Source organism: Rana temporaria, chromosome 3 (assembly GCF_905171775.1).
Source record: "Rana temporaria chromosome 3, aRanTem1.1, whole genome shotgun sequence".
Classification (NCBI taxonomy): Eukaryota; Metazoa; Chordata; class Amphibia; order Anura; family Ranidae; genus Rana; species Rana temporaria.
In genome coordinates, this window is record NC_053491.1 from 13,902,395 (window position 1) to 13,928,784 (window position 26,390).

Here is a 26,390-nt window from a genome sequence, read left to right on the forward strand (position 1 = left end):
AGTTTTCCAGGTTGAGCAAAATGTAAACAAAGGTGCCATACAATGTAACGCCAAACAGGCTAAACTGTTAATAGGTAAGTGGAATACAAAATAACATTATAATGGTAATAACTAGGGTTGTCCCGATACCAAACACTTGTACTTGTACTCGGGGAAATGCTCCAATGCTTCACCCGATACCTGTACAGTCAGGGTGATCAGTGCGGTGGGGGAGTTGCACGCACCGATCACCGCTGTATAGATTTAAAAGTCTGATAGGCCTTTCTCCGCTTCGCTCGCTAACCTCCCCCCCCCCCCCCCCCCAACGCGCGCGGCTTTCAGCGGTGATCGGTGCTTGTAACTCTCCCGCACACGATCACCGCTGACTGTCCCCCACATCCTCCTCCAGTCCCCCTTCGTTCTGCTGCGGTCTCCCTCTGTGTGCCCCTCTGTGCTGCGGTCTCCCTCTGTGTGCCCCTCTGTGCTGCGGTCTCCCTCTGTGTGCCCCTCTGTGCTGCGGTCTCCCTCTGTGTGCCCCTCTGTGCTGCGGTCTCCCTCTGTGTGCCCCTCTGTGCTGCGGTCTCCCTCTGTGTGCCCCTCTGTGCTGCGGTCTCCCTCTGTGTGCCCCTCTGTGCTGCGGTCTCCCTCTGTGTGCCCCTCTGTGCTGCGGTCTCCCTCTGTGTGCCCCTCTGTGCTGCGGTCTCCCTCTGTGTGCCCCTCTGTGCTGCGGTCTCCCTCTGTGTGCCCCTCTGTGCTGCGGTCTCCCTCTGTGTGCCCCTCTGTGCTGCGGTCTCCCTCTGTGTACCCCTCTGTGCTGCGGTCTCCCTCTGTGTACCCCTCTGTGCTGCGGTCTCCCTCCGTGTCCCCCTCCGTTCTGCTGCGGTCTCCCTCCGTGTCCCCCTCCGTTCTGCTGCGGTCTCCCTCTGTGTCCCCCTCTGTGTGCTGCGGTCTCCCTCCGTGTCCCCCTCCGTTCTGCTGCGGTCTCCCTCTGTGTCCCCCTCCGTTCTGCTGCGGTCTCCCTCCGTGTCCCCCTCCGTTCTGCTGCGGTCTCCCTCCGTGTTCCCCTCCGTTCTGCTGCGGTCTCCCTCCGTGTCCCCCTCTGTGCTGCGGTCTCCCTCTGTGTCCCCCTCTGTGCTGCGGTCTCCCTCCGTGTCCCCCTCTGTGCTGCGGTCTCCCTCCGTGTCCCCCTCTGTGCTGCGGTCTCCCTCCGTGTCCCCCTCTGTGCTGCGGTCTCCCTCCGTGTCCCCCTCTGTGCTGCGGTCTCCCTCCGTGTCCCCCTCTGTGCTGCGGTCTCCCTCAGTGTCCCCCTCTGTGCTGCGGTCTCCCTCAGTGTCCCCCTCTGTGCTGCGGTCTCCCTCAGTGTCCCCCTCTGTGCTGCGGTCTCCCTCCGTGTCCCCCTCTGTGTGCTGCGGTCTCCCTCCGTGTCCCCCTCTGTGTGCTGCGGTCTCCCTCCGTGTCCCCCTCTGTGTGCTGCGGTCTCCCTCCGTGTCCCCTTCTGTGTGCTGCGGTCTCCCTCCGTGTCCCCCTCTGTGTGCTGCGGTCTCCCTCCGTGTCTCCCTCCGTGTCCCCCTCTGTGTGCTGCGGTCTCCCTCCGTGTCTCCCTCCGTGTCCCCCTCTGTGTGCTGCGGTCTCCCTTCGTGTCCCCCTTTCCGTGCTGCGGTCTCCCTCCGTGTCCCCCTTTCCGTGCTGCGGTCTCCCTCCGTGTCCCCCTTTCCGTGCTGCGGTCTCCCTCCGTGTCCCCCTTTCCGTGCTGCGGTCTCCCTCCGCGTCCCCCTTTCCGTGCTGCGGTCTCCCTCCGCGTCCCCCTTTCCGTGCTGCGGTCTCCCTCCGCGTCCCCCTTTCCGTGCTGCGGTCTCCCTCCGCGTCCCCCTTTCCGTGCTGCGGTCTCCCTCCGCGTCCCCCTTTCCGTGCTGCGGTCTCCCTCCGCGTCCCCCTTTCCGTGCTGCGGTCTCCCTCCGCGTCCCCCTTTCCGTGCTGCGGTCTCCCTCCGCGTCCCCCTTTCCGTGCTGCGGTCTCCCTCCGCGTCCCCCTTTCCGTGCTGCGGTCTCCCTCCGCGTCCCTTCTCCACCCCCTCGATCTGTCAGAATGGAGAGCGGAGGTAGGAACCAGTAAACAAAACGCCCGTAGCAAACGCTCGTTGTCGCGCAAGTCGCTTGAATCAAGCGTTTCCATTACTTTCTGTAACTCAAAAAATGCAACCTGTAGAATTTTTTTTAAAAGTTGCCTGTTGCAATTTTGAAGCGTGACATGTTGGGTATCAATTTACTCGGCGTAACATCATCTTTCACAATATAAAAAAAAATTGGGCTTACTTTACAGTTGTCTTGTTTTTTAAAAGCGCTTGTAAGACCGCTGCGCAAATATGGTGTGACACAAAGTATTGCAATGACCGCCATTTTATTCTCTAGGGTGTTAGAAAAAAAGTATGTTTGGGGTTTTGAAGTAATTTTCTAGCAAATATAAACTTGTCCTTTATCGTACACCACGGGACACAGAGCCAGTCATTACATAATGGGTTAAGGGTCACCAGCGGTGATTGGACACTGGCACAACCAATTGAAGACAGTTCCCCTCCATATAACCCCCCCCATCAGGGAAGTACCTCAGTTTTTCCGCCAGTGTCTAGAGGTGTTGGACTTGATGGGATGCTAAAAGGAAAGAGACCCTCTGGGGGTCAAAAGAACTATGCTTTCGGACCCATCCAAGATGCCTAAAATTAAGCCAAAACTAGATGGAATCCGGGCCTCATGCATGAGGCGTCGCCTATAATGTCTCTCTGTGGAGGACTGGGCTCTAGGATCCAGCACTTTCGCTACTTTGCTAAAAGTCCTGGTAAGGGTCTTTTACAAGGCCCAGGAGAGAGGTATCCTTTAAATAGGAACCCATATTCCTGAAGGTTGGCACACAAAACCTGCTGTGATGGGTGAAGATTGGTCTTTCCGATTTCGGCAGAAAAACCTGCAGCGAGGACGAGGTAAGTGGTTAAGAGTCTCAAACAATGTTTAAGGACCTTTTCCTATATGTTGGGTGAGTGTCTTTACTCCCCCCCCCCCCCCCAGTGGTGGCTTTAGAGAAGAGTTTAACATCACCATGCTTCGGGCCAAATTGCTACAACCGCTACAAATTGGCCCTGAGTACCATCAAGGGTCAAATATCAGCTTTAGCAGTCTTATTTCAAAGACCACTGGCATCTCATTCCCTAGTTTGGGCTTTCAATCAGGGGGTACTGCGGATCAATCCGCCAGTCAAGTCTCCCTTGTGCCCATGGAATCTGAATCTAGCATTGTCAGTGTTGCAAAAGCAACCTTTTGAATCTATTCGCCAGATTTCGCTGATTCTTTTAACCACTTAAGACCCGGACCTTTAGGCAGGTAAAGGACCTGGCCAGTTTTTGCGATTCGGCACTGCGTCGCTTTAACTGACAATTGCACGGTCGTGCGACTTGGCTCCTGAACAAAATTGGCGTCCTTTTTTTCCCCACAAATAGAGCTTTCTTTTGGTGGTATTTGATCACCTCTGTGGTTTTTATTTTTTGCGCTATAAACAAAAATAGAGCGACAATTTTTAAAAAAATTCAATATTTTTTACTTTTTGCTATAATAAATATCTCCCAAAAATATCTAAAAAATTACGTTTTTTTTTTCCTCAGTTTAGGCAGATACGTATTCTTCTACATATTTTTGGTAAAAAAAAAAAGCAATAAGCGTTTATTCGATTGGTTTGCGCAAAATGTATAGCGTTTACAAAATAGGGGATATTTTTATTGCATTTTTATTATTTTTTTTGTTTTACTACTAATGGCGGCGATCAGCGTTTTTTTTTTTTTTTTGTGACTGCGACATTATAGCGGACACATCGGATAATTTTGACACATTTTTGGGACCATTGTAATTTTCACAGCAAAAAATGCATTAAAAATGCATTGTTTACTGTGAAAATGACAATTGCAGTTTGGGAGTTAACCACTAGGGGGCGCTGAAGGGGTTAAGTGTGACCTCATCTGTGTTTCTAACTGTAGGGGGGCGGGGCTGGACGTGTGACGTCATTGATCGTGTTTCCCTATATCAGGGAACACACGATCGATGACGGCGCCACAGTGAAGAGCTGGGAAGCTGTGTTTACACACAGCTCTCCCCGTCCTTCAGCTCCGGGGACCGATCGCGGGACTCCAGCGGCGATCGGGTCCGCGGGTCCCGCTGCCGCAGTCACGGAGCTTTGGACTGGGTCGCGGGCGCGCGCCCGAGACCCACGGCTGGGCACTTATAGAGGACGTACAGGTACGTGCTTGTGCCCAGCCGTGCCATTCTGCTGACGTATATCTGCAGGAGGCGTTCCTTAAGTGGTTAAGCAGGAAATTGGCCTTTTTGATGGCTATCTCTTCGGCTAGAAGAGTATCTGAATTAGCAGCTCTTTCTTGTAAAGAGCCTTATTTAATTTGTCACAAAGACAAAATTGTACTACGACCCCCCACCCTGATTTTTTACCCAAGGTGTTGTCGGCTTTTCATTTAAATCAGGACATTGTCCTGCCTTTCTTTTTTTTCCCGCGAACAGCGGCGGAAAAATGATTGCACTCTCTAGATGTAGTGAGAGCAGTAAAGGTGTATCTGCAGGCAACCGCTTAGATACGTCAAACAGAGGTTTTGTTTATTTTGCCAGATGGACCCAAGAATGGCCAAGCGGCATCGAAATCCACCATTTCTAAGTGGATTCGATAAGTAATTATTCAAGCTTATGGTTTAAAGAACAGGACTCAACCAGGGTGATAAGTGCTTCATGGGCAGTGCACCACCAGGCTTCGGCGACTCAGATCTGTAAAGCTGCAACTTGGTCTTCAGTCCATACATTTACCAAATTCTATCAAATGGATGTGAAAGGACATGAGGATGCCGCCTTCGGGCGAAGTGTGCCTTAGGGCTTCTTGTCCGCAAGCGGCCTGCTTGATCTGGGTCTTCCACCCTTCATATTGAGCATTGCTTTGGGACGTTCCATTATGTAATGACTGGCTCTGTGTCCTGTGGTGTACGAGAAAGAAAACAGGATTTTTATAACAGCTTACCTGTAAAATCCTTTTCTTGGAGTACACCACAGGACACTGAGGTCCCCCCCTTCTTTAGGAAACCGACACTGTACGAAGCATGGTGATGTTAAACTCTTCTCTAAAGCCACCACTGGGGGGGGGGAGTAAAGACACTCACCCAACATATAGGAAAGGGTCCTTAAACATTGTTTAGGACTCTTAACCACTTACCTTGTCCTCGCTGCAGGTTTTTCTGCTGAAATCGGACAGACCAATCTTCACCCATCACAGCGGGCTTTGTGTGCCAACCTTCAGGAATATGGGTTCCTATTTAAAGGATACTTCTCCCCTGGGCCTTGTAAAAGACCCTTACCAGGACTTTTAGCAAAGTAGCGAAAGTGCTGGATCCTAGAGCCCAGTCCTCCACAGAGAGACATTATAGGCGACGCCTCATGCATGAGGCCCAGATTCCATCTAGTTTTGGCTTAATTTTAGGCGTCTTCCATGGGCCCGAAAGCATAGCTCTTTTTACCCCTAGAGGGTCTCTTTGGTAGAGCTTTCCCTTTAGCATCCTATCGCGTCCAACACCTTTAGACACTGGCGGAAAAACTGAGGTACTTCCCTGATGGGAGGGGTTATATGGAGGGGAACGGTCTTCAATTGGTTGCGCCAGTGTCCAATCACCGCTGTGACCCTTAACCCATTATGTAATGACTGGCTGTGTGTCCCGTGGTGTACTCCGAGAAAAGGATTTTACAGGTAAGCGGTTATAAAAATCCTGGGCCAGATTCACAGAATAAGTACGCCGGAGTATCTGCTGATACTCCGGCGTACTTTCAAATTTGCCGCGTCGTATCTTAAAGGGTCACTAAAGGAATTTTTTTTTTTAGCTAAATAGCTTCCTTTACCTTGCTGCAGTCCTGGTTTCATGTCCTCATTGTTCGTTTTTGCTTTCATGTTGCTGTAAATCCTCTCTGTTCTGGACACTTCCTGGTTGCCTGTTTCCTGATAACCACAGTGCTGGGAGATTTCTCACGGTGGTCACTAATCAAGGAGGTGTGTGTAAAACGAAACTGGATTGGTGCTGAGGAGTTTTAGACAAAGTATCACTGCTCTCTATTGGCTGACTGCCCTCTAGTGGCTCTCTGTACATCAGAGAACCAGCAAACAACAGCAAAAACGAAACTACACTGCAGGCACATTATATGATTGTTTTTTTATCTATTTTTAATAATTTTTAAAAGGAATCAGTTAACTATTATGTCTCTATGCCCTGTAAACAGTCATTTCAGCTAAAAAAATTTTTTCCTTTAGTGACCCTTTAATTTGTAATTCACAAACAAGATACGACGGCATTTGGCTAAGATCCGACAGGCTTACGGCTTCGTACGCCTTCGGATCTTAGGATGCAATACTTCGGCCGCCGCTGGGTGGAGATTGCGTCGTTTTCCGCGTCGGGTATGCTAATTAGCTGTTTACGGCGATCCACGAAGGTACGCGCGTTCGTTGCTAGTCGGCTTTTCGCGTCGCAAAGTTACGGCTGCTATTGAGGTGGTGTAACAATAGACAGCCCATGTTAAAGTATGGCCGTCGTTCCCGCGTCAAATTTCATTTTTTTTTTTTTTTTTCGTAAGTCGTCCGGGAATACGAAAGTACGTTACGCACGTCGCCCATTCAAAACATTACGTCGGGGCGACGTCATTTCGCGCAAAGCACGGCGGGAAATTTCAAAATGGATCATGCGCAGTACGTTCGGCGCGGGAACGCGCCTAATTTAATTGATCCCCGCCCCATTTGAATTAGGCGGGCTTGCGCCGCACGGCTTTAGGTTACTCCGCCCCAAGTTTACACGCAAGTGCTTTGTGAATCAAGCACTTACGAGGAAAACTTGCGGCGGAGTAACGTAAAGGACATACGTTACGCCGCCACAATTCTTTATGAATCTGGCCCCCTGTTTTTAACAACAAATGTCAGAAAGAGGCTCGGTCCTTAAGTGGTTAATTTTTGCTGAGAGTGCAAAGAACAATTCTTTTTACTTTTACTTTTTTTTGTGTGTGTGTATAAACACAGCTGACCACCCTTGTTATAAATCAAAAAAAAATGTATTGACTGATTTTTATATATATATTTTTTTATTATTTTGTACTAGGTGGCCAGTCAGATCTGGGATACAGTTCATTGTCCAAAGAGGAAGTTCGCAGGGGGGCTGTACATGATATACAAGAGGAGCAGGAGAACTCTCGGGGGAGTGACTCTAGCTCTTGTAAGTACCGAAATAATAAAATGACTAAAAATGCAAATCAAGTGTATTTCAAGAAGCTTTTTATTGTTTGTTCATGGTCGCTTTCTGCAGACAAGGCTACATCCATAACGGCAGCAATCATCCATTATTGAACTCCCTGCGTATGCCAGGAAATTAATGAAGGGTTATGGGAAGCAGTTCTGTCCTAAATAGACAGTGGAAAAGAAGGGGTCTTCCCTCCCACAATAAAACTACTTTTTCTGAAATGCTCTTTCCCAGAAACGGTTTGCTATAGTTTAACCACTTAAGGACCGCCTCCTGCACATATACGTCGGCAGAATGGCACGGCTGGGCACATGTACGTCCTCTTTAAGTGGCCAGCCGTGGGTCGCGGGCGGGCGCCCGCGACCCGGTCCGAAGCTCCGCGGACCCGATCGCCGCTGGAGTCCCGCGATCAGTCCCCGGAGCTGAAGAACGGGGAGAGGTGTGTGTAAACACAGCTTCCCCGTTCTTCACTGTGGCGCCGTCATTGATCGTGTCATCCCTTTTATAGGGAATCACAATCGTCACGTCACACCTACAGCCACACCCCCCTACAGTTAGAAACACAGACAAGGTCACACTTGACCCCTTCAGCGCCCCCTTGTGGTTAAGTCAGAAAATGGAATTGTCATTTTCACAGTAAACTAGGGTTGTCCCGATACCACTTTTTTAGGACTGAGTACGAGTACCGATACTTTTTTTCCAAGTACTCGCCGATACCGAATACCGATACTTTTTTTTAAATGTGTCCCCACATATGCAGCCATGTCCCCCCACAGATGCAGCCATGTCCCCCCACAGATGCAGCCATGTCCCCCCACATATGCAGCCATGTCCCCCCCCCCCCCATATGCAGCCATGTCCCCCCCCCCCCCATATGCAGCCATGTCCCCCCTATATGCAGCCATGTCCCCCCACACCTTGATGCCGCCTCCGCCGCATGCGTTAAACAGCGTGTGGGGAACATCACAGCTTTCATTTGAATAGCTGTAGTATTCCCGCAGCGCCGCGTATAGACACTCCACCTTGCTCGGGATTGGACAGATCCCGAGCAAGGGGGAGTGTCTATACGCGGCGCAACGGGAATACTACAGCTATTCAAATGAAAGCTGTGATATTCCCCGCACGCTGTTTAACCCATGCGGCGTTGTTGCGGTATGCGACGGGGTTGGCGGCGGCATTCGTTGCGGCGGCGGGGGGGGGGGTTGATCAAGTATTCTATTTAGGTATCGGGGGTATTTGCGGGAGTACAAGTACTCCCGCAAATACTCGGTATCGGTCCCGATACCGATACTGGTATCGGGACAACCCTACAGTAAACAATGCATTTTTAATGCATTTTTTGCTGTGAAAATGACAATGGTCCCAAAAATGTGTCAAAATTGTCCGAAGTGTCTGCCATAATGTCGCAGTCACGAAGAAAATCGCTGATCGCCGCCATTAGTAGTAAAAAAAAAATTTTTTATAAAAATGCAATAAAACTATCCCCTATTTTGTAAACGCTATAAATTTAGCGCAAACCAATCGATAAACGCTTATTACGATTTTTTTTTTTTTCCACCAAAAATAGGTAGAAGAATACGTATCGGCCTAAACTGAGGAAAAAAAAAATTTTTTTATATGTTTTTGGGGGATATTTATTATAGCAAAAAGTAAAAAATATTGAATTTTTTTCAATATTGTCGCTCTACTTTTGTTTATAGCGCAAAAAATAAAAAACGCAGAGGTGATTAAATACCACCGAAAAAAAGCTCTATTTGTGGTTAAAAAAAGGACGCCAATTTTGTTTGGGAGCCACGTCGCGCGACCGCGCAATTGTCAGTTAAAGCGACGCAGTGCCGAATCGCAAAAAGTGGCCTGGTCTTTGACCAACAATATGGTCCGGGGGGCTTAAGTGATTAAAGAGGAAGTAAACCCTGATGGGTTTTACTTCCTCTTTATTCCCCTGCAAAGTAAAAGCATAATGGGCTAGTATGCATTGCATATTATGTTGCACTTGCCGGCGATCTCCCTGCTGGTGGCCGCATCCATCTTCAACCCTCTTTCTTCCAGGGCCTCGGAACCCGGCTCTGTGACTGTCCGGAGTCGCGTGACGTCACTCCCGCGCTTGTGCGCGGGAGCCGACGGTCACAGCACAGGCTCTATAGAAACGGCACGATCATGCCCTTTCTTTAGTGCGCATGCCCCGATGACGGCGCAAGCGTATATGGTAAATATCTTTTAAACTGTGCACGTTTAGGGGATATTTCCAGTACCTACAGGTAATTACGCCTTATTATAGGCTTACCTGTAGGTAAATGTGGTGTGTAATGCCGCGTACGCACGACCGTTTTTCATGTCATGGAAAAAAGCTAAGTTTTTCTCAACGCGATTCCTCTCAAGCCTGCCTTGCATACACACGATCGTGAAAAAATATGCTTGAGCAAAGCACAGTGACGTACAACGGCACTATAAACGGGAAGTTCCATTCGATTGGTGACACCCTTTGGGCTGATTATGCAAATTTCCCTTCTCATAACCTGCTTCTGAGCATGCACGTTTTTTTCCCCGTCGTTAAAGCTTCGTAAACACAGGTTACGGTGTTTCAGTTATGTGAATTGACAGAACATGGACGGGGACACAGAGCGCGGAGAGGGAGAGCAGCACAACGGAGGGGGGACAGGGAGCGCGGAGGGGGGGACAGGGACCGCGGACGGGGAGAGCAGCACAACGAAGGGGGACACGGAGCACGGAGGGGGGACAGGGAGCGCGGACGGGGAGAGCAGCACGGAGGGGGACACGGAATGAAGCGCGGATGGGGAGAGCAGCACAACGAAGGGGGACCCAGAGCACGGAGGGGGACACGGAACGTAGCGCGGATGGAGCACGGTGGGGGGACATGGAGGACAGCAGCAGTACGGAGGACTGGAGGAGGATACAATCGGCGGTGATCGGTGCGGCTTTGGGGGGAGTTGCAAGCACTGTTCACCGCTGTAAAGAGGCAAATGCTCGGTATCGGTACCAATACTAGTATTGGTATAGGGATAATTCTCTGCTCAAGCCGGCAGCTGTAAAAAAAAAACAGGCAGTCTGCCAAGTATTACAGCATTCCTCAGCCCTGAGATAACCATAAACATTGTGTTGTAACATTTTGTTCTTTAGATCAAAAGAAATAAATTTCGGTCTGTAAACGAGGGAAGTTTAATCGCTTAAAGACTAAGGGCCAGATTCTCAAAAGAGTTACGCCGGTGTATCTACAGATACACCGGCGTAATTCGAAATTCCCGCCGGCATATCATTGTTTTGTATTCACAAAACAAGATACGCCGGAATTAGGCTAGGATCCGACTGGTGTAAGTCACTTAAACCGTCGGATCCTAAATGTAATACAACGCTGACCGCTAGGTGGCGTTTACGTTCAGGTCTCATTTGACTATGCAAATGAGCCTGATACGCCGATTATCAAACGAATTTGCGCCGCGTCGTCGTTTACGTCGTTTCCGTAAGCGTAAGGTTACCCCATGCTATATGAGGGGTAACCTTACGCCAGTCCGCCGTATGCCATGTTAAGTATGGCGTCGGGTCCGCGTCGTCTTTTTCCGTCGGTTACGTCGTTTTACTAAGTCGTTCTTGAATACGACTTTACGTCAATGACGCTCACGTCGGCGCCATTGACGTTTTCGGTCGTGAGCTGGAGCATGCGCACTGGGCTATTTTTCAGCCCGCCGCATGCGCAGTTCAATCGGCGCGGGGGCGCGCTTAATTTGAATACAAGCCGCCCCCTTTGAATTACGCGGCCATACGCCGGGCCATTTACACTACGCCGCCGCAAATTACGGAGCAAGTGCTTTGCGAATACGGCACTTGCTCAAATAATTTGCGACGGCGTAGTGTAAATGGCTTACATTACGCCAATGCCGATTTTATGAGAATCTGGCCCTAAACATTTTTCTAACACTTGTTGGTTTCAAGTTAAAATCAGTATTTGTTGCTAGAAAATTACCTAAAACCCCCCATATAGAGACCCTGGAGAATAAAATGGTGGTGGCTGCAATATTTTATGTCGCACTGTATTTGTACAGCGGTCTTTCAAATGCATTTTTTTTTTTTGAGGGGAAAAAAATACACTTTTTGATGAAAAAAAAAAAACGTAAAGTTAGCCCAATTTTTTTGTATAATGTGAAAGATGACGTTACACCGCGAGAATTGGGAGAGAATCGTGATCTTTATATTAAGCAAAACAAATGTGATTGTCATGGTGGCCGCAATCGTGCAGCTCTATTGGATATGTTTTATAACTGTAAAAACAAAATGGCTTTTCTCCCCCAAATTTTTGGTCAGTTTTTTCTCCCAAATTTTTGGTCTTTTTTATTTTTTTTATTTTTTGTTTATTTTAATAATAATAAAAATAGTGGTGATCAAATACCACCAAAAGAAAGCTCTAATTGTGTGAAAGAAATGCTATAAATAACATTTTGGGGTACGGTATTGCATGACCGCGCAATTACCAGTTAAAGTAGTGCAATGCTGAATAGCAAAAAAAAAAAAAAGAAGGCCCGGTGATAAGGGGGTAAAACCTTTCAAAATGGTTAATGAGTGCCAAATCAACAACGTATCTTGATTAGAGAACTTTTTTGTAAAAAATATCTTCTTTGATCTTTTTGGTACTCAGTGTCGGAATCGGAAAGCTCTAAGGGCAGTAGAGAAGGTCTCCCTCAGCTGATGAGTCCTGGTTCAGAAAAAGTCACTAAGCCTATTGTTCGAAAAGACGGCAAAGTGGAGAGCGCGGCTGACGCGGTCATAGACGGTAAGTACATTTATTATGTTGTCTATGTAAGTACACACAGGTTGTGGAGGCCTGGACAACAAATCTATCCATAGTCATTTAGGCCCCTTTCACACTGGGGCTGGAGGTGCAGTGGCGGTAAAGCGACGCTTTTTTAGCGGCGCTTTACCGTCGGAATTGCGGTGGTATTCGGTCGCTAGCAGTGCGGTTTTAGCCCCACTAGCGGCCGACAAAGGGTTAATACCGCCGGCAATGCGTCTCTGCAGAGGGATTCTATATGGCAACCCTGGCTGAGGGATATTGGCCTTGCGCCACCACAATTGGTAAAGGACAGATTTTGCATGTAGTGACCCTGTGTGGTCGATGGAGGGGAGGGTGGAGAATCAGATTTGGGAGAAATTTATTGACGGAAGAAATTACTCGTGTTTTCCATATATAACTGGGTGTAGGTTGGGGGGGGATCTAAAAAAAATATAGATGTGTGGATGTAAATTGTTACGAATAAGGTAAAATCATATAGACATATGAAGTTGTTTTGTATTTGTATTGTTCCATATGATCAAATGCACTGATTATTGCCTAGATTCAGGTACGTTGCCGCAACTTTGCGGCGGCGTAGCTTAAGGCATTTAAGCTACGCCGCCGTAAGTTAGCGAGGCAAGTACATGATTCACAATGTACTTGCCGGCTATGTTACAGCGGCGTAGCCTAAAGCGGGCGGGCAGGCGTAAGGGCGCCGAATTCAAATGTGTGTAAGGGGGCGTGTTTTATGTTAATAAGGCTTGACCTTACGTTTTTGATGTTCTTTCTTACTGCGCATGCGCCGGGCGCCTACATTTCCCAGTGTGCATTGCGGCTAAGTACGGCGCACGGGCCTATTGATTTTGACGTGGACGTAAACGACGTAAATCCCGATTCACGGACGACTTAAGCAAACGACGTAAAAATTTCGAATTTCAACGCGGGGACGGCGGCCATACTTAACATTTCTATTCCATGTAGGGCTAAGCTCTTTAGGCGGCCTATCTCTAACGTAAATGGCGTAAAAGTACTGCGTCGGCTGGGCGTACGTTCGTGAATCGGCGTATCTACTCATTTACATATTCTACGCCGACCACAATGGAAGCGCCACCTAGCGGCCATCCGAAATATTGCAACCTAAGATCGGACGGTGCAAGCCGTCGTATCTTAGATGTGTTTAAGCGTATCTCTGTTTGAGCATACGCTTAAACATAAGTCGGCGTAGATTCTGAGTTAGGTCGGCTTATCTACTGATAAGCCGCCCTAACTCTTACTGAATCTACCTATATATGTATTATGTGAGCAAATGTTGGAATAAAAAGATTTTGATACAAAGTTCTCCATCAGGAGACTGTAGGGTGGTCCTCACTATGTAAAATGAGACACCCACAAGGTCCAACCTTTTTTCTGTCTCCATTTCAGGTAACCCGGCAGGTCTTCTTTTTGCCCAATGCTTTGAGGACACCAGAGAACGTGAGATATACCAAAGCTGGAGTTTACGAAGGAGACACAAGAGCGCTATGGAACCTACTTTGAAAAGTCCGTTAGAATGGGAATCAAGGAATAGGCACTTCAGTGGAGAAAATCTTGCAGCGCTGTTGGTTGGTGGGGATGCCGGACAAACGGAGTCGGGAAAAATGCTGGACAAATTGGGTGCCGACGCAAAAATACTTAGCGGAGCTTTCAAAAAGAGTATCCCTCGTCCAAAGACTCTGGACATCAAAAGCAGCTCTGTGAGCAAGGAAAGCACCGGTGTGACCAAGCAGTGGAGTGACGACGACTCTCCCGTTGGAGAAGAAGGGTACAATGACAAAGTAGATTCCCCAGTGATTTTTGACCTGGAAGATCTGGACAATGACGCTGTTGAAAACAAGCCAGTCAACACAAGTGACCCGAAGGCACAGCTGAGAGAGAGGAGCATGAGTACAAACTCAACCGCATCAATGTTTGTTGCCAAGCCCGTGGAAAAGACAGATGTAAAAGTTGGATTGGATCCCCTGTCAATGCTGGCAGCCAACACCGGCCAGGAAGAGGAAACGGAGGAGGTGGTGGATAACAAAGGTCTTCTGACACCATCTGCTAAAAGGGACCTGGCAGAGGAAATCGAGATGTACATGAGTATGAGCAGCCCGTTGACTAGCAGAGCCCCCAGCATGGACTTGCAGAGAAACGCTTCCGACCAGTACAAAAGCTCTAAATCTATACCTCTCTGCCGGCGGTCCAGCCTCCCCTCAACACCCCCGCAAGCACCTAGATTAATCAAGTCAAAAACGTACCACTCGAAGCCCGAGGAGCGACACCGAGGCCGGCTCTGGTCCTCTCCGGGATATGCTGCCAGCAGTCCGCAGAGAGAGCAACCTCCAGACTCGGCCCTGGCCTTGATGTCTCCAACATCCTTTAATTTGGACACGCTCCTCACGCCTAAGCTGGATGTGCTGAAGACCAGTATGTTCACTGCTGGGAAAGGGGTTGCTGAGAAGGCCACAAAGTGGTACTCAAAGATTGCCAACTATGCTGGACCCGTAAAAGTGAGTTCTGTCATCTGTAGGTCTCTTTCTAGTCTAGACAAACGCTCTCTTCCAATGAGCTGTTATAGGTCACTTTTAGATTTCCTTATGATATATACAATGCATGTTAGAGATATTTATCAATAACTTTCCAGTAAATTTTAAAGTGGTTGTAAACCCGTTAAAACCACTTTTACCTACAGGTAAGCCTAGATTAAGAAGTGAACAAATGGGCGCAATAAAAACCTAAAACCCAACAGGACGTGGGTGTGAAACTACTACTTATACACCATAATATAAATTTCAAAAAACAATCCCAGCATGAATGTGCATAAACAATAAAAAATGATGATGAGGTTCTTCAATGCAGTTTATCTCCAACACTGTGCCTCGTATAGTGCAATATGCTTACCGTATTTATCGCCCTATAGCGCGCACCCCAAACCTAGAAGGGAATCCTAAGAAAAAAAAAAAGAAATGCTGACAGTTTACAGTTACTTACTGTTGCCCGGCGTCCATCGGCGGCCTTGTCCGGTCCGGCGTCCGTCTGCAGGGTGCATGAGCATCATGGGAAATATAGTTCCAAAAATCTGGGGTGCCAAGGTTCGCCATCACTGCCCTATATTATATGCCTAGTGGTCACTCTGTGGCCAGTGACATCTGGTGAGCACATATAAATATATCACTTCGGGTGGAGCACTTTGATATACCGTATTTATCGGCGTATAACGCGCACTTTTTTCCCCTTAAAATCAGGGGAAAATCGTGGGTGCGCGTTATACGCCGATCCCCGCTTTCTGAGTGCCGCCGCCGACATATACCGAGTGCAGTACACTCGGCTTGCCTCGCCACGCTCGACTCCTCTCGCATAAAGGCTAGGAGGCGGCACAGGGCGTGAACGCGAGCGTAGCCGAGCCCAGCCGAGTGTACTGCACTCGGTATATGTCGGCGGCACTCAGAAAGCGGGGATCGGCGTTCCCCTGATTTTAAGGGGAAAAAAGTGCGCGTTATACACCGATAAATACCGTGTATCAAAGTGCTCCACCCGAAGTGATATATTTATATGTGCTCACCAGATGTCACTGGCCACAGAGTGACCACCAGGCATATAATATAGGGCAGTGATGGCGAACCTTGGCACCCCAGATGTTTTGGAACTATATTTCCCATAATGCTCATGCACCCTGCAGTGTAGCTGAGCATCGTGGGAAATGTAGTTCCAAAACCTCTGGGGTGCCAAGGTTCGCCGTCACTGATTTAGGGACTTCTTCCTCATTGGGCTCAATCCTTTCAAATCACATGTGATTCCAATCGGCAATCTCCCAAATCAATCGGATTCCCCCTTGATCAGAAATGTAAATGATACTCCTCCAAGTATTTCACTCACAAGTGCAATATCCACAGTCCCTTTCAAGTAATCTGTAAAGTTGGGCTCCCCAAAAAACGAGCCACAGAAAGGCAATATAGTGTAGTATTGTCTTTATTAAAAGCACTTACATGCGTATGAAAGACGCCATAGATGGCAGCACAGCTGTGTAATGAGGCAGGGGGCCCGGTCCGTCACTCCATGAGAAGTTAAAGCGGGGGTTCACCCGTACATAAGACTTTTTCCCCTTAGATTGATGCTCGTTGTGTCTAGGGGAATCGGCTAGTTTTAAAATATGAGCTGTACTTACCGTTTACGAGATGCATCTTCTCCGCCGCTTCCGGGTATGGGCTGCGGGACTGGGCGTTCCTATTTTGATTGGCAGTCTTCCGAGAGGCTTCCGACGGTCGCATCCATCGCGTCACGATTTTCCAAAAAAAAGCCGAACGTCGGTGCGCAGGCGCAGTATAGTGCCGCACCGACGTTCGGCTACTAGTGACGCGATGGATGCGACCGTCGGAAGCCTCTCGGAAGACTGTCAATTAAGAAGGAACGCCCGCTCCCGAAGACCCATACCCGGAAGCCGACGGAAGAAGATGCATCTCGAAAACGGGTAAGTACGGATCATATTTTAAAACAACTAGCCGATTCCCCTTCTCAGCTGAAAAGCATAATCGAACCAACATGGCAATAAAAAAATAAAATTTCCCCTTTCCTCTTTTCTCCTTCATTCTTAAAGCGGAGTCCCCCCCCCCCCCCTCTCCGGTGTCACATTTGGCACCTTCCAGGGGGGAGAGGGGAGCAGATACGTGTGTAATAGAGGTATTCTGCTCCCACTTCTGGGCATAAATACTCGAGTCACCTGCGGGTACCACGCCCTTTCTGGCGCCTTCTCCAAACCCCCCCCCCCATCTTCTGGGAGACATACAGGTCCCAGGAGACAGCAGAGACCAGTGGGAATGTGCAGCGCGAGTCGCGCATGTGCATTAGGGAACCAGGAAGTGAAGCCGCAAGGTTTCCCTTACCGAAGGTTTCGGCGGCAGCACCCGAGAGCCGAGCAATAGATGGGCTTCTGGTGCCGACATCGCGGGCACCCTGGACAGGTACGTGACCTTATTTTAAAAGTCAGCAGCTGCAGTATTTGTGGTGAACCTCCGCTTTAATCAAAAAAAAAAATAAGATTAAAGAAACGGGGGGAAAAAAAATATGAAAAAGCTTTAGGTTTTTTGATCTGATCAAACCAACTTGGCAATAAAAAAATTAATAAACAACTTTTCCCTCAATCGTTCTTAAAAAAAAAAAAAAAAAATATTCGATGTGAGCTTTTTGACGGAAATTCCGACCGTGTGTAGGCTCCATCGGACATTTGTTGTCGGAATTTCCATCAACAAAAATTTGAGAGCTGGTTCTCAAATTTTCCGACAACAAAAGTTCTTGTTGGAAATTCCTATAATCTGTATGCAATTCCGACGCACAAAAATCCTACGCATGCTCAGAATCATCGAACTTCATTTTTCTCAGGTCTTCGTAGTGTTGTACGTCGCCGGGTTCTTGACGTTCGGAATTTCGGACAACATTTGTGTGACCGTGTGACTTGCAACACAAGTTTGAGCCAACATTCTGTCGAAAAAAAAAAAAAAAACATGGATTTGTTGTCGGAATTTCCATCTGTACGCGGCATAACCTAATAAATTTCAATAAAAATTGTTAAAAAAGAAAAAAAAAATGTATGATTTAAATTTCAGTGTATCAACAAACTCCCACCAAGCTTTCCATGCTATCTTAAACTCTCCGTTTTAGCCGTTTCTTCAGCAATCAATCATACGTTCCCAGTGGCGGCTGGTGCTCAAAATTTTTGGGGGGCGCAAATGGAAAAAAAAAATGCAGCCTCACTGTGCCCAAACGCAGCCACTGTGCCATGAATTGTCACCACTGTGCCATGCCATCAAACGCAGCCACTGTGCCATCAATTGTCACCACTGTGCCATGCCATCAAACGCAGCCACTGTGCCATCAATTGTCACCACTGTTCCATGCTATAAAACGCAGCCACTGTGCCATCAATTGTCACCACTGTGCCATGCCATCAAACGCAGCCACTGTGCCATGCCATCAAACGCAGCCACTGTGCCATGCCATCAAACGCAGCCACTGTGCCATGCCATCAAACGCAGCCACTGTGCCATGCCATCAAATGCAGCCACTGTGCCATGCCATCAAACGCAGCCACTGTGCCATGCCATCAAACGCAGCCACTGTGCCATCAATTGTCGTCACTTTGCCCATTCATGCCGCTGTGCCAATTGTCCCCACTGTGCCTATTGTCGCCACTGTGCCCATTCATGCCGCTGTGCCAATTGTCCCCACTGTGCCAATTGTCCCCACTGTGCCCATTGTCCCCACTGTGCCCATTGTCCCCACTGTGCCCATTGTCGCCACTGTGCCCTTCTTCGCCGCCGTGCCCTGTAAAATGCCCCTTTCCCCCCGCCCGGCACTTACCTTTACTGGAGTCAGCCATCCACGTCCTCGACCCTCGATGTCTTCTCCCGCCCTCGATGACGCTTCAGCCAATCAGGTTACCTGTAGCCAGAACCGGCCAACCTGATTGGCTGAGACGCCTGTCAGTCTTATCCAAGGAACGCACCCCCCCTGCGTTCTGAGGATAAGCTTCCGGGGACCCGAGGGCTGTACTTGGAAAGCCTATCAGAGCCGCTGGCTCTGATAGGCACTTCCGTACAGCCAACCAGCTGCCGTTATTCAGATGGTCGGCGCTCAATGTCCGGCTATCTGAATAGAACAACGGCAGCGGCGACAATAACATAGATTCGTGCAATGCATGAATCTATGTTATTAGACTCAGTGGCGCTGAAAGCCAGAGGGGGCAGCGCCCTCTATGGACGAACCGCCACTGCACGCCAGAGTAGGGACCACCTCTGACTCCCAAGGAGGCACAAGTTGCTGGGCAGGAATTAAAAAATAAAGAAAGAAAACGTAATGCATTTTTCAAATGCAGTTTAAAAAAAAAAAAAAAATGAATATCTGATGTGTCTACCTTTTTACATTGGGGACAAGAGCCCCGCGTTTCATTATAAACTGACCTGTTCCGTCTTACGCAGGATCAGAATTCTGACAGAGCCAGCCTTTCTTCGGGGGGTGCTGGAGATGTAGAATCCTTTTCCATCAATGAAGATGACTTTGAAGGCATCACCTCTCCTCGTGACAACGACCTCTCCACCGGTAACAGCTCGGTGGGAATGAGTAGGACCAGCCTGGAGAGCAACACTTCCCAAGACGGAGCGTCTAAGCAGCTCTACCACAGCGGTGAGGCTCAGGAAACCAAGATGGCCAATGAAGATCACACATTGGATAGGAATGACACATAGATACGGACTAATGTCTCCTTCTGATCCTAGGTTCCCCTTCCAGAACGCCGCAGAACTACAAGTCTGAGATTCTATCTTCCTGCAATTCCAGTGGTACGAGTGTCTTCCAGAACTATGCTATGGAGGTACTTATTTTTTCTTATTTTTCATCTCCCTAAAAAAAAGTTTTTTTTAAATAAAAACATATTATGAGTAAAGTACTATAGAGCAAAAAGCCCCAAATATACATTTTTATCGTGGCCCAGATTCAAGAAGCAATTGCGCCCGTGTAACCATAAGTTACACGGCGCAATTGCTTACTTGCTCCTGTGTAACGAGTGCTCCTGATTCAGGAACCTCGTTACACCGACTGCAGCCTAAAATCTGCGCGGCATAAGGCTCTTATGCCTCGCAGATTTTAGGCTGCATTCTTGCGTGTGCCGCTAGGGGGCGCTCCCATTGTGATCAGCGTGTAGTATGCAAATTGCATACTACCAACTGATTCACAAACTTGCGCGGAGTTTCCGTACGGCAACTTTAGCATTGGCTGCCCCTACTATTAGAAGGGGCAGCCTTGCGCTAAAGTATAGCCGGCGCTCAAGCGACGTGAAATTTGAATTTCACGTCGTTTGCGTAAGTGATTCGTGAATGGCGCTGGACGCCATTCACGTTCACTTTGAAGCAAATGACGTCCTTGCGACGTCATTTGTCGCAATGCACGACGGGAAAGTTTCCCGACGGAGCATGCGCTGTACGCTCGGTGCAGGAGCGCGCCTAATTTAAATGATTCCCGCCCCCGGCGGGATCATTTACATTGCGCGCGCTTACGCCGGGCAATTTTGCCGGCGCGCCCTCGCAATTTACGGAGCTACTGCTCCGTGAATCGAGGGCAGCGCAAAATATTTGCGGGGACGCAGGGCAAAATCGTTGCCCTGCTCCCCCGCAAATATCGCGCAAATGTACCTGAATCTGGCCCACTGTCTAGAATTTAGAGAATATGACCACTTGACCTCTGGAAGACTTTCCCCCCTTTCATGACCAGGCCTTTTTTTTTAGTATACGGCACTGCATTACTTTAACTGACAATTGTGCAGTAAATAAATACAATTTGTCATTTTTTTCCCTCAAAAATAGAGCTTTATTTTGGTGGTATTTGGTCTGGGCTGGAAGGGGGTGAAAGTGCCCGGTGGGCAAGTGGTTAAGATTAGAGGTCGACCGATATATCGTCCGATATTTGGCCATTTTGGAGAAATCGGCATCGGCCGATTATTATCGAAAATTAGGTTGATATTTAACGCTGACCATCCGTTTCTCCTCCCTTCTCCACCATCTGTTGGCAGAGCAGCGCAGCAATGTGTGAAACTGACATATAACCGAATGCAGAGAGAGAGAGAGGCACTGTCAAATTCAGCCGTGATGTCGGGGGTGGGCGGGACCCAGCAGCTATCAAACACCAGCTAATCGGATGATTCTGGGTGGGTCGCTAGGTGTACATGGCCCCGTCCCCTTTCTTAAACAGCCCAATCAGTGGCTGGTGTTTGATAGCTGCTGGATCCCGCCCATCCCCGACATCACAATTGAATTTGACCGCTCCTCTCTCTCTCTCTCTCTGTATTCAGTTACATTTCAGTTTCACACACTATCGGCTCAGTGTGAAACCTGCCAGTGCCACTTTCCAGTGCCATCTGCCAGTGCCACGTTCCAGTGCCGTCTGCCAGTGCCACGTTCCAGTGCCACTTTCCAGTGCCATCTGCCAGTGCCACGTTCCAGTGCCGTCTGCCAGTGCCACGTTCCAGTGCCACGTTCCAGTGCCGTCTGCCAGTGCCACGTTTCAGTGCCATCTGCCAGTGCCACTTTTCAGTGCCATCTGCCAGTGCCACTTTTCAGTGCCATCTGCCAGTGCCATCTTTCAGTACAAACTGCCAGTGCCATCTTTCAGTACAAACTGCCAGTGCCATCTTTCAGTACAAACTGCCAGTGCCATCTTTCAGTACAAACTGCCAGTGCCATCTTTCAGTACCAACCAGTGCTACCTGTCTGTGCCAACCAGTGCCACTTGTCAGCGTCAACCAGTGCCAATCGGTGCCATCTGTCAGTACCAATTTGTACCGCCTTCCAGTGCCACTTGCCAGTGGCAATCAGTGCCACTTGCCAGTGGCAATCAGTGCCATCTGTCAGTGTCACCTGCCAGTGTCAACTAGTGGCAATCAGTGCAATCTGTACTGAGGACATTAAGGCCCCTTTCACACCGGGGCAGGAGGTGCAGAGGCGCATTGCCGGCGGTATAGCCGCGGTTTCCCATTGCTTTCAATGGGAAGGAGCGGTAGAGGAGCGGTAAACACACCACTCCTCTCACCACTCAAAAGATGTTGCTGGCATTACTTTTGGAGCGGTCCCGCCAGCGCATCGCCTCAGTGTGAAAGCACTCGGGCTTTCATATTGAGACTGCAGGGCAGGAGTTTTTCAGGCGGTATTTAGGCGCTATGGGTGAGTTTATGAGACAAAGGGAAGGAATAAAATAAAAAATTCGGCCTGAAATTTTGCCCGCAAAAAAATCTGCATCGTATATCGGCCATCGGACGCTCCGATTTCAAAATATCGGCATCGGCCAGAGAAAAACCCATATCGGTGGACCTCCTAGTTAAAATTTGTTTTACCTTTTTTGTCATGAAAGGGGTTTAGCAAACGGAATATTTCACATTGGAATTCCATGACTTGATGTGTATGTCTTTGTTGGGAATGTACAACATATAAATATATTCTGTCATACTGCCTATGAGTTATATTTGCACACGAAGATCTAAATTTCCCATAACAGGTACTAATCTCCAGCTGCTCCCGGTGTCTGTCCTGTGATTGCCTGGTCCACGACGAGGAGATTATGGCTGGCTGGACAGCGGATGATTCAAATCTCAACACCACCTGTCCCTTCTGCGGGAGCGCCTTCCTCCCATTCCTGAACATTGAAATCCGAGACCTGCGCCGCCCCGGTCGGTAAGGATAATTGCATTGTCTGGAGGGTGTAGCTTATCACATTTTACATAATTTGAGCTTTAACCACTTAAGCCCCGGGCCATTTTGCAGCTAAATGCCCAGGCCAGGTTTTACGATTATCCACTCTGCGTCACTTTAACAGACAATTGCGCGGTCGTGCGACGTGGCTCCCAAACAAAATTGGCGTCCTTTTTTCCCCACAAATAGAGCTTTCTTTTGGTGGTATTTGATCACCTCTGCGTTTTTTATTTTTTGCGCTATAAACAAAAATAGAGCGACAATTATGAAAAAAATGCAATATTTTTTACTTTTTGCTGTAATAAATATCCCCCAAAAACATATATAAAAAAAAATGTTCCTCAGTTTAGGCCGATACGTATTCTTCTACCTATTTTTGGTAAAAAAAAATCGCAATAAGCGTTTATCGATTGGTTTGCGCAAAATTTATAGCGTTTACAAAATAGGGGATAGTTTTGCATTTTTATTAATTTTTTTTTTTTTTTACTACTATTGGGCGGCGATCAGCGATTTTTTTCGTGACTGCGTCATTATGGCGGACACTTCGGACAATTTGGACACATTTTTGGGACCATTGTCATTTTCACAGCAAAAAATGCATTTAAATTGCATTGTTTATTGTGAAAATGACAGTTGCAGTTTGGGAGTTAACCACAAGGGGGCGCTGAAGGAGTTATGTTTCACCTAGTGTGTGTTTACAACTGTAGGGGGGTGTGGCTGTAGGTCTGACGTCATCGATCGAGTCTCCCTTATAAAAAGGATCACTCGATCGATACGCCGCCACAGTGAAGCACGGGGAAGCCGTGTTTACATACACCTCTCCCCGTTCTTCAGCGACGGAGCGGCTATAAACGAATAGCCGCGCCGTCGTCCCGGATCGCTCCCTGAGGGAATCCGCCCGCCGCACGCAGCGGGGGGGGGGTCTCGATCGGACCCCCCACCCGCTAGAAGACGGGGACGTATATATACGCCCATCTGCCTGTCCGTGCCATTTTGCGGACGTATATAGTCGTGCGGCGGGCGTTAAGGGGTTAAAGGAGAAGTCCCCCTTTTGAAAATACTAATAAATGCAATTTTTTTTATTTTGCAGGTAAAAAAGGAGCATGCAGAGAGCATTGCACCCATGATCAGCAGGTCGTGGGTGCAATCTCAGGCTCCTGCAGACTCTTGGGATAGCTGTTTGCTCGTACCTCGTACAGGCAGGCAGTTACTTGAGAGCAGAAAGATCAGTGGACTACCAGAGTACTCACCGGCGCCCCTTGTAGTTCATTGAGAACTACAAGCCGCCAGCCGCAATGGCTGATGGAACTTGTAGCTTGTTTATTCACAGGAAAATGTGAATGAATGGTGTGGCCGTGTGGGTGGGGCCCCGCGGGGCTGTGTTGTTTTTAAATAGTGACAGTGGAGGTGGAGAGAAGACCCTCCATCCCGCTGTCACAGGGAGCACAGATGCTGGAACATGTTACATGTGTCATCCTAGAAACAGATGGAACATGTAATATTTTTCAAAGGTGAAAAGAGCATACGATCATACCGTAGGAAATGTGAGATTTTTTTTCTGATAGATGGTAGTTTGTTAACCCTTTAGTTGCCAGGTCCTCTACTCTACTTTTTAACATCAGGTGGCCAGACCATTTTTTCCATTTTGTTTTTTTTTTCCATGTACGACTTTCAGAGTTTGTAAAAGACCCTCCAAACCATACATGTTCTAAAAGAACAGGGCCGATAATTCTGCAAATGTTTACAGCGATATTTTTCAATAAAAATACACTGAAGTCTCATTATTGACACACACAAATACAACATAACTTACAAACATTCCTACTAATCTGATAGCTAAAACTGTTTTAAACTTTCACAGGCTACTTTCAGTGCTTTCAGAAGCTATGTTATTATAAAATGCCTATAGGCGTTTTTCAGGCATTTTAGCTCTAAAAATAGCGCCTGGAAATGCCTCCCATTCCACCCCAGTGTGAAAGCTCGAGTGCTTTCACACTGGGGCGGTGCGCTTGCAAGATGGGGGAAAAAAGTCCTGCACGCAGCATCTTTGGGGCGGTTTAGGAGCTCCTAAACCACCCATGCCCATTGGAATGCATGGGCAGCGCTTCCGAAACGCCTGAAAAGCAATTCGGAAGCACCGTAACATGGGCAGTTTTAACCCTTTCTTCGGCTGCTTCGGGGGGTTAAACGCACCTTGCTAACGATAAAGCGCCGATAAAACGAGCAGCGCTTTACCGCTAAGGCGGTGCGGCCACTGTGTGAAAGTACCCTTAAAGAGGAACTGCAGTCTGTTCAAATAATTTGCAATAAAAACATCTTTGCCATTCTGAAGCTTCCCTCCAACCACTTTGCATATTATTTTATATATATTGTGATTCTGTACTTGCCAAATATGCTGCAGAAATCTCCCTCCACTGAGTCTGTTTGCAACCATTTTAACTGTGGGCAGCTGAAGCTGCTTCCTGTTCACTCCCTAGATTTACACAGACACACACAAAGGCACACCTCCAGCTCTGCAGCTCTCATTGGCCCTGTTATGACTCATCTGCCCTCCCTTCCTGTCAAACTCTCTGGAGAGTGAGAGAGAGAGCTGTGCATGATGTCATAAGCCTAGGCTAATGTACAGACAAGAAACAGGATGTGGGCTGTATAAGGGATTTACTGGCAGAAAAAAAGTTTTACTATCCAAAGTTAAAACAACATACAGTGGAGCAAAGAGGAGACGTGGGGTCTTTAGGACCCTGGATATCACCTAAAAAAAAACATCACACAGGGGACTTTGTCCCCTAAATGATGGGGGGGGGGGTTTACACCCAAGCACATACCCCCCCCCCCCCCCAAAAAAAAATGTTTTTGAGGGCCCCCCACTGACAAATATACGCACGTACAAGCGTGAACACATGCGTCGGGGGCACGTTTAACCCCCGTTAGCAGCCGAAGAAAGGGTTAAAACTGACCATGTTACGGTGCTTCCGAATTGCTTTTCAGGCGTTTCGGAAGTACTGCATACATCAGCACCCCCGCACCTCTGGCCACATACATTACTGCAGGGGTTGACAAATTTGCTTGGAATCTAGGAGCCAGCTAAACAAGTTAGGAGCCAGAAAACGCGCCCCGTCCCGACGAGCTTGCGCGCAGAAGCGAACACATACGTGAGCAGCGCCCGCATATGTAAACGGTGTTCAAACCACACATGTGAGGTATCACCGCGATTGGTAGAGCGAGAGCAATAATTCTAGCCCTAGACCTCCTCTGTAACTCAAAACATGCAACCTGTAGAATTTTTTAAACGTCGCCTATGGAGATTTTAAAGGGTAAAAGTTTGTCGCCATTCCACGAGCGGACATAATTTTGAAGCGTGACATGTTGGGTATCAATTTACTCGGCGTAACATTATCTTTCATAATATTAAAAAAAATGGGGATAACTTTACTGTTGTCTTATTTTTTTAATTAAAAAAAGTGTAATTTTTCCCCAAAAAAGTGCGCTTGTAAGACTGCTGCGCAAATACGGCGTGACAGAAAATATTGCAACGATCGCCATTTTATTCTCTAGGGTGTTAGGATAAAAAATATATATAATGTTTGGGGGTTCTAATTAGAGGGAAGAAGATGGCAGTGAAAATAGTGAAAAATTACATTAGAATTGCTGTCTAACTTGTAATGCTTAACTTGTAATACCAACGGCCACCACCAGATGCCCCCCCCCCCTTCCAAGCCAAGTCGCCAGGACCCTATTTCTAGTCGCCATGGCGACCTGGTGACCGGGATTTGTCGAGCCCTGCATTACTGCATACACCAGCACCCACCTACCTCTGGCTACATACAGTACTGCATACACCAGCAGTGGTTGTGGAACGAATCATCAGAGTTTCTATTATTTCTTATGGGGAAACTCTCTTTGATATAGGAGTGCTCTGGATTACAAGCATGCTTCTGTAACGAATTGCGCTCGTAATCCGAAAGTATTACTGTATCTGTAAAAGCTAGTCACATGTGGTCACATATTCCAGTATCATTGAGCTTTCTGGTTTTGTGCAGCTCCTAGTTGCGTTCATGTGCAGCCATGGAACATG

At 48.0% G+C, this 26,390-nt stretch overlaps 1 protein-coding gene across 4 annotated transcripts in view; it reads left to right on the top strand.

Annotated features, from left to right (window-relative positions):
* The window catches only part of DENND4A (DENN domain containing 4A), a 244,198-nt gene that overhangs the window by 183,476 nt on the left and 34,332 nt on the right, over nucleotides 1-26,390 (top strand). For all 4 annotated transcript variants that reach the window (XM_040342272.1, XM_040342269.1, XM_040342270.1 and 1 more), the window contains 6 exons: nucleotides 7,148-7,261; nucleotides 11,934-12,068; nucleotides 13,491-14,596; nucleotides 19,058-19,262; nucleotides 19,355-19,449; nucleotides 22,122-22,297. In XM_040342272.1, the coding sequence (XP_040198206.1) occupies nucleotides 7,148-7,261; nucleotides 11,934-12,068; nucleotides 13,491-14,596; nucleotides 19,058-19,262; nucleotides 19,355-19,449; nucleotides 22,122-22,297 (1,831 nt within the window). The remainder of the gene's footprint in view (nucleotides 1-7,147; nucleotides 7,262-11,933; nucleotides 12,069-13,490; nucleotides 14,597-19,057; nucleotides 19,263-19,354; nucleotides 19,450-22,121; nucleotides 22,298-26,390) is intronic.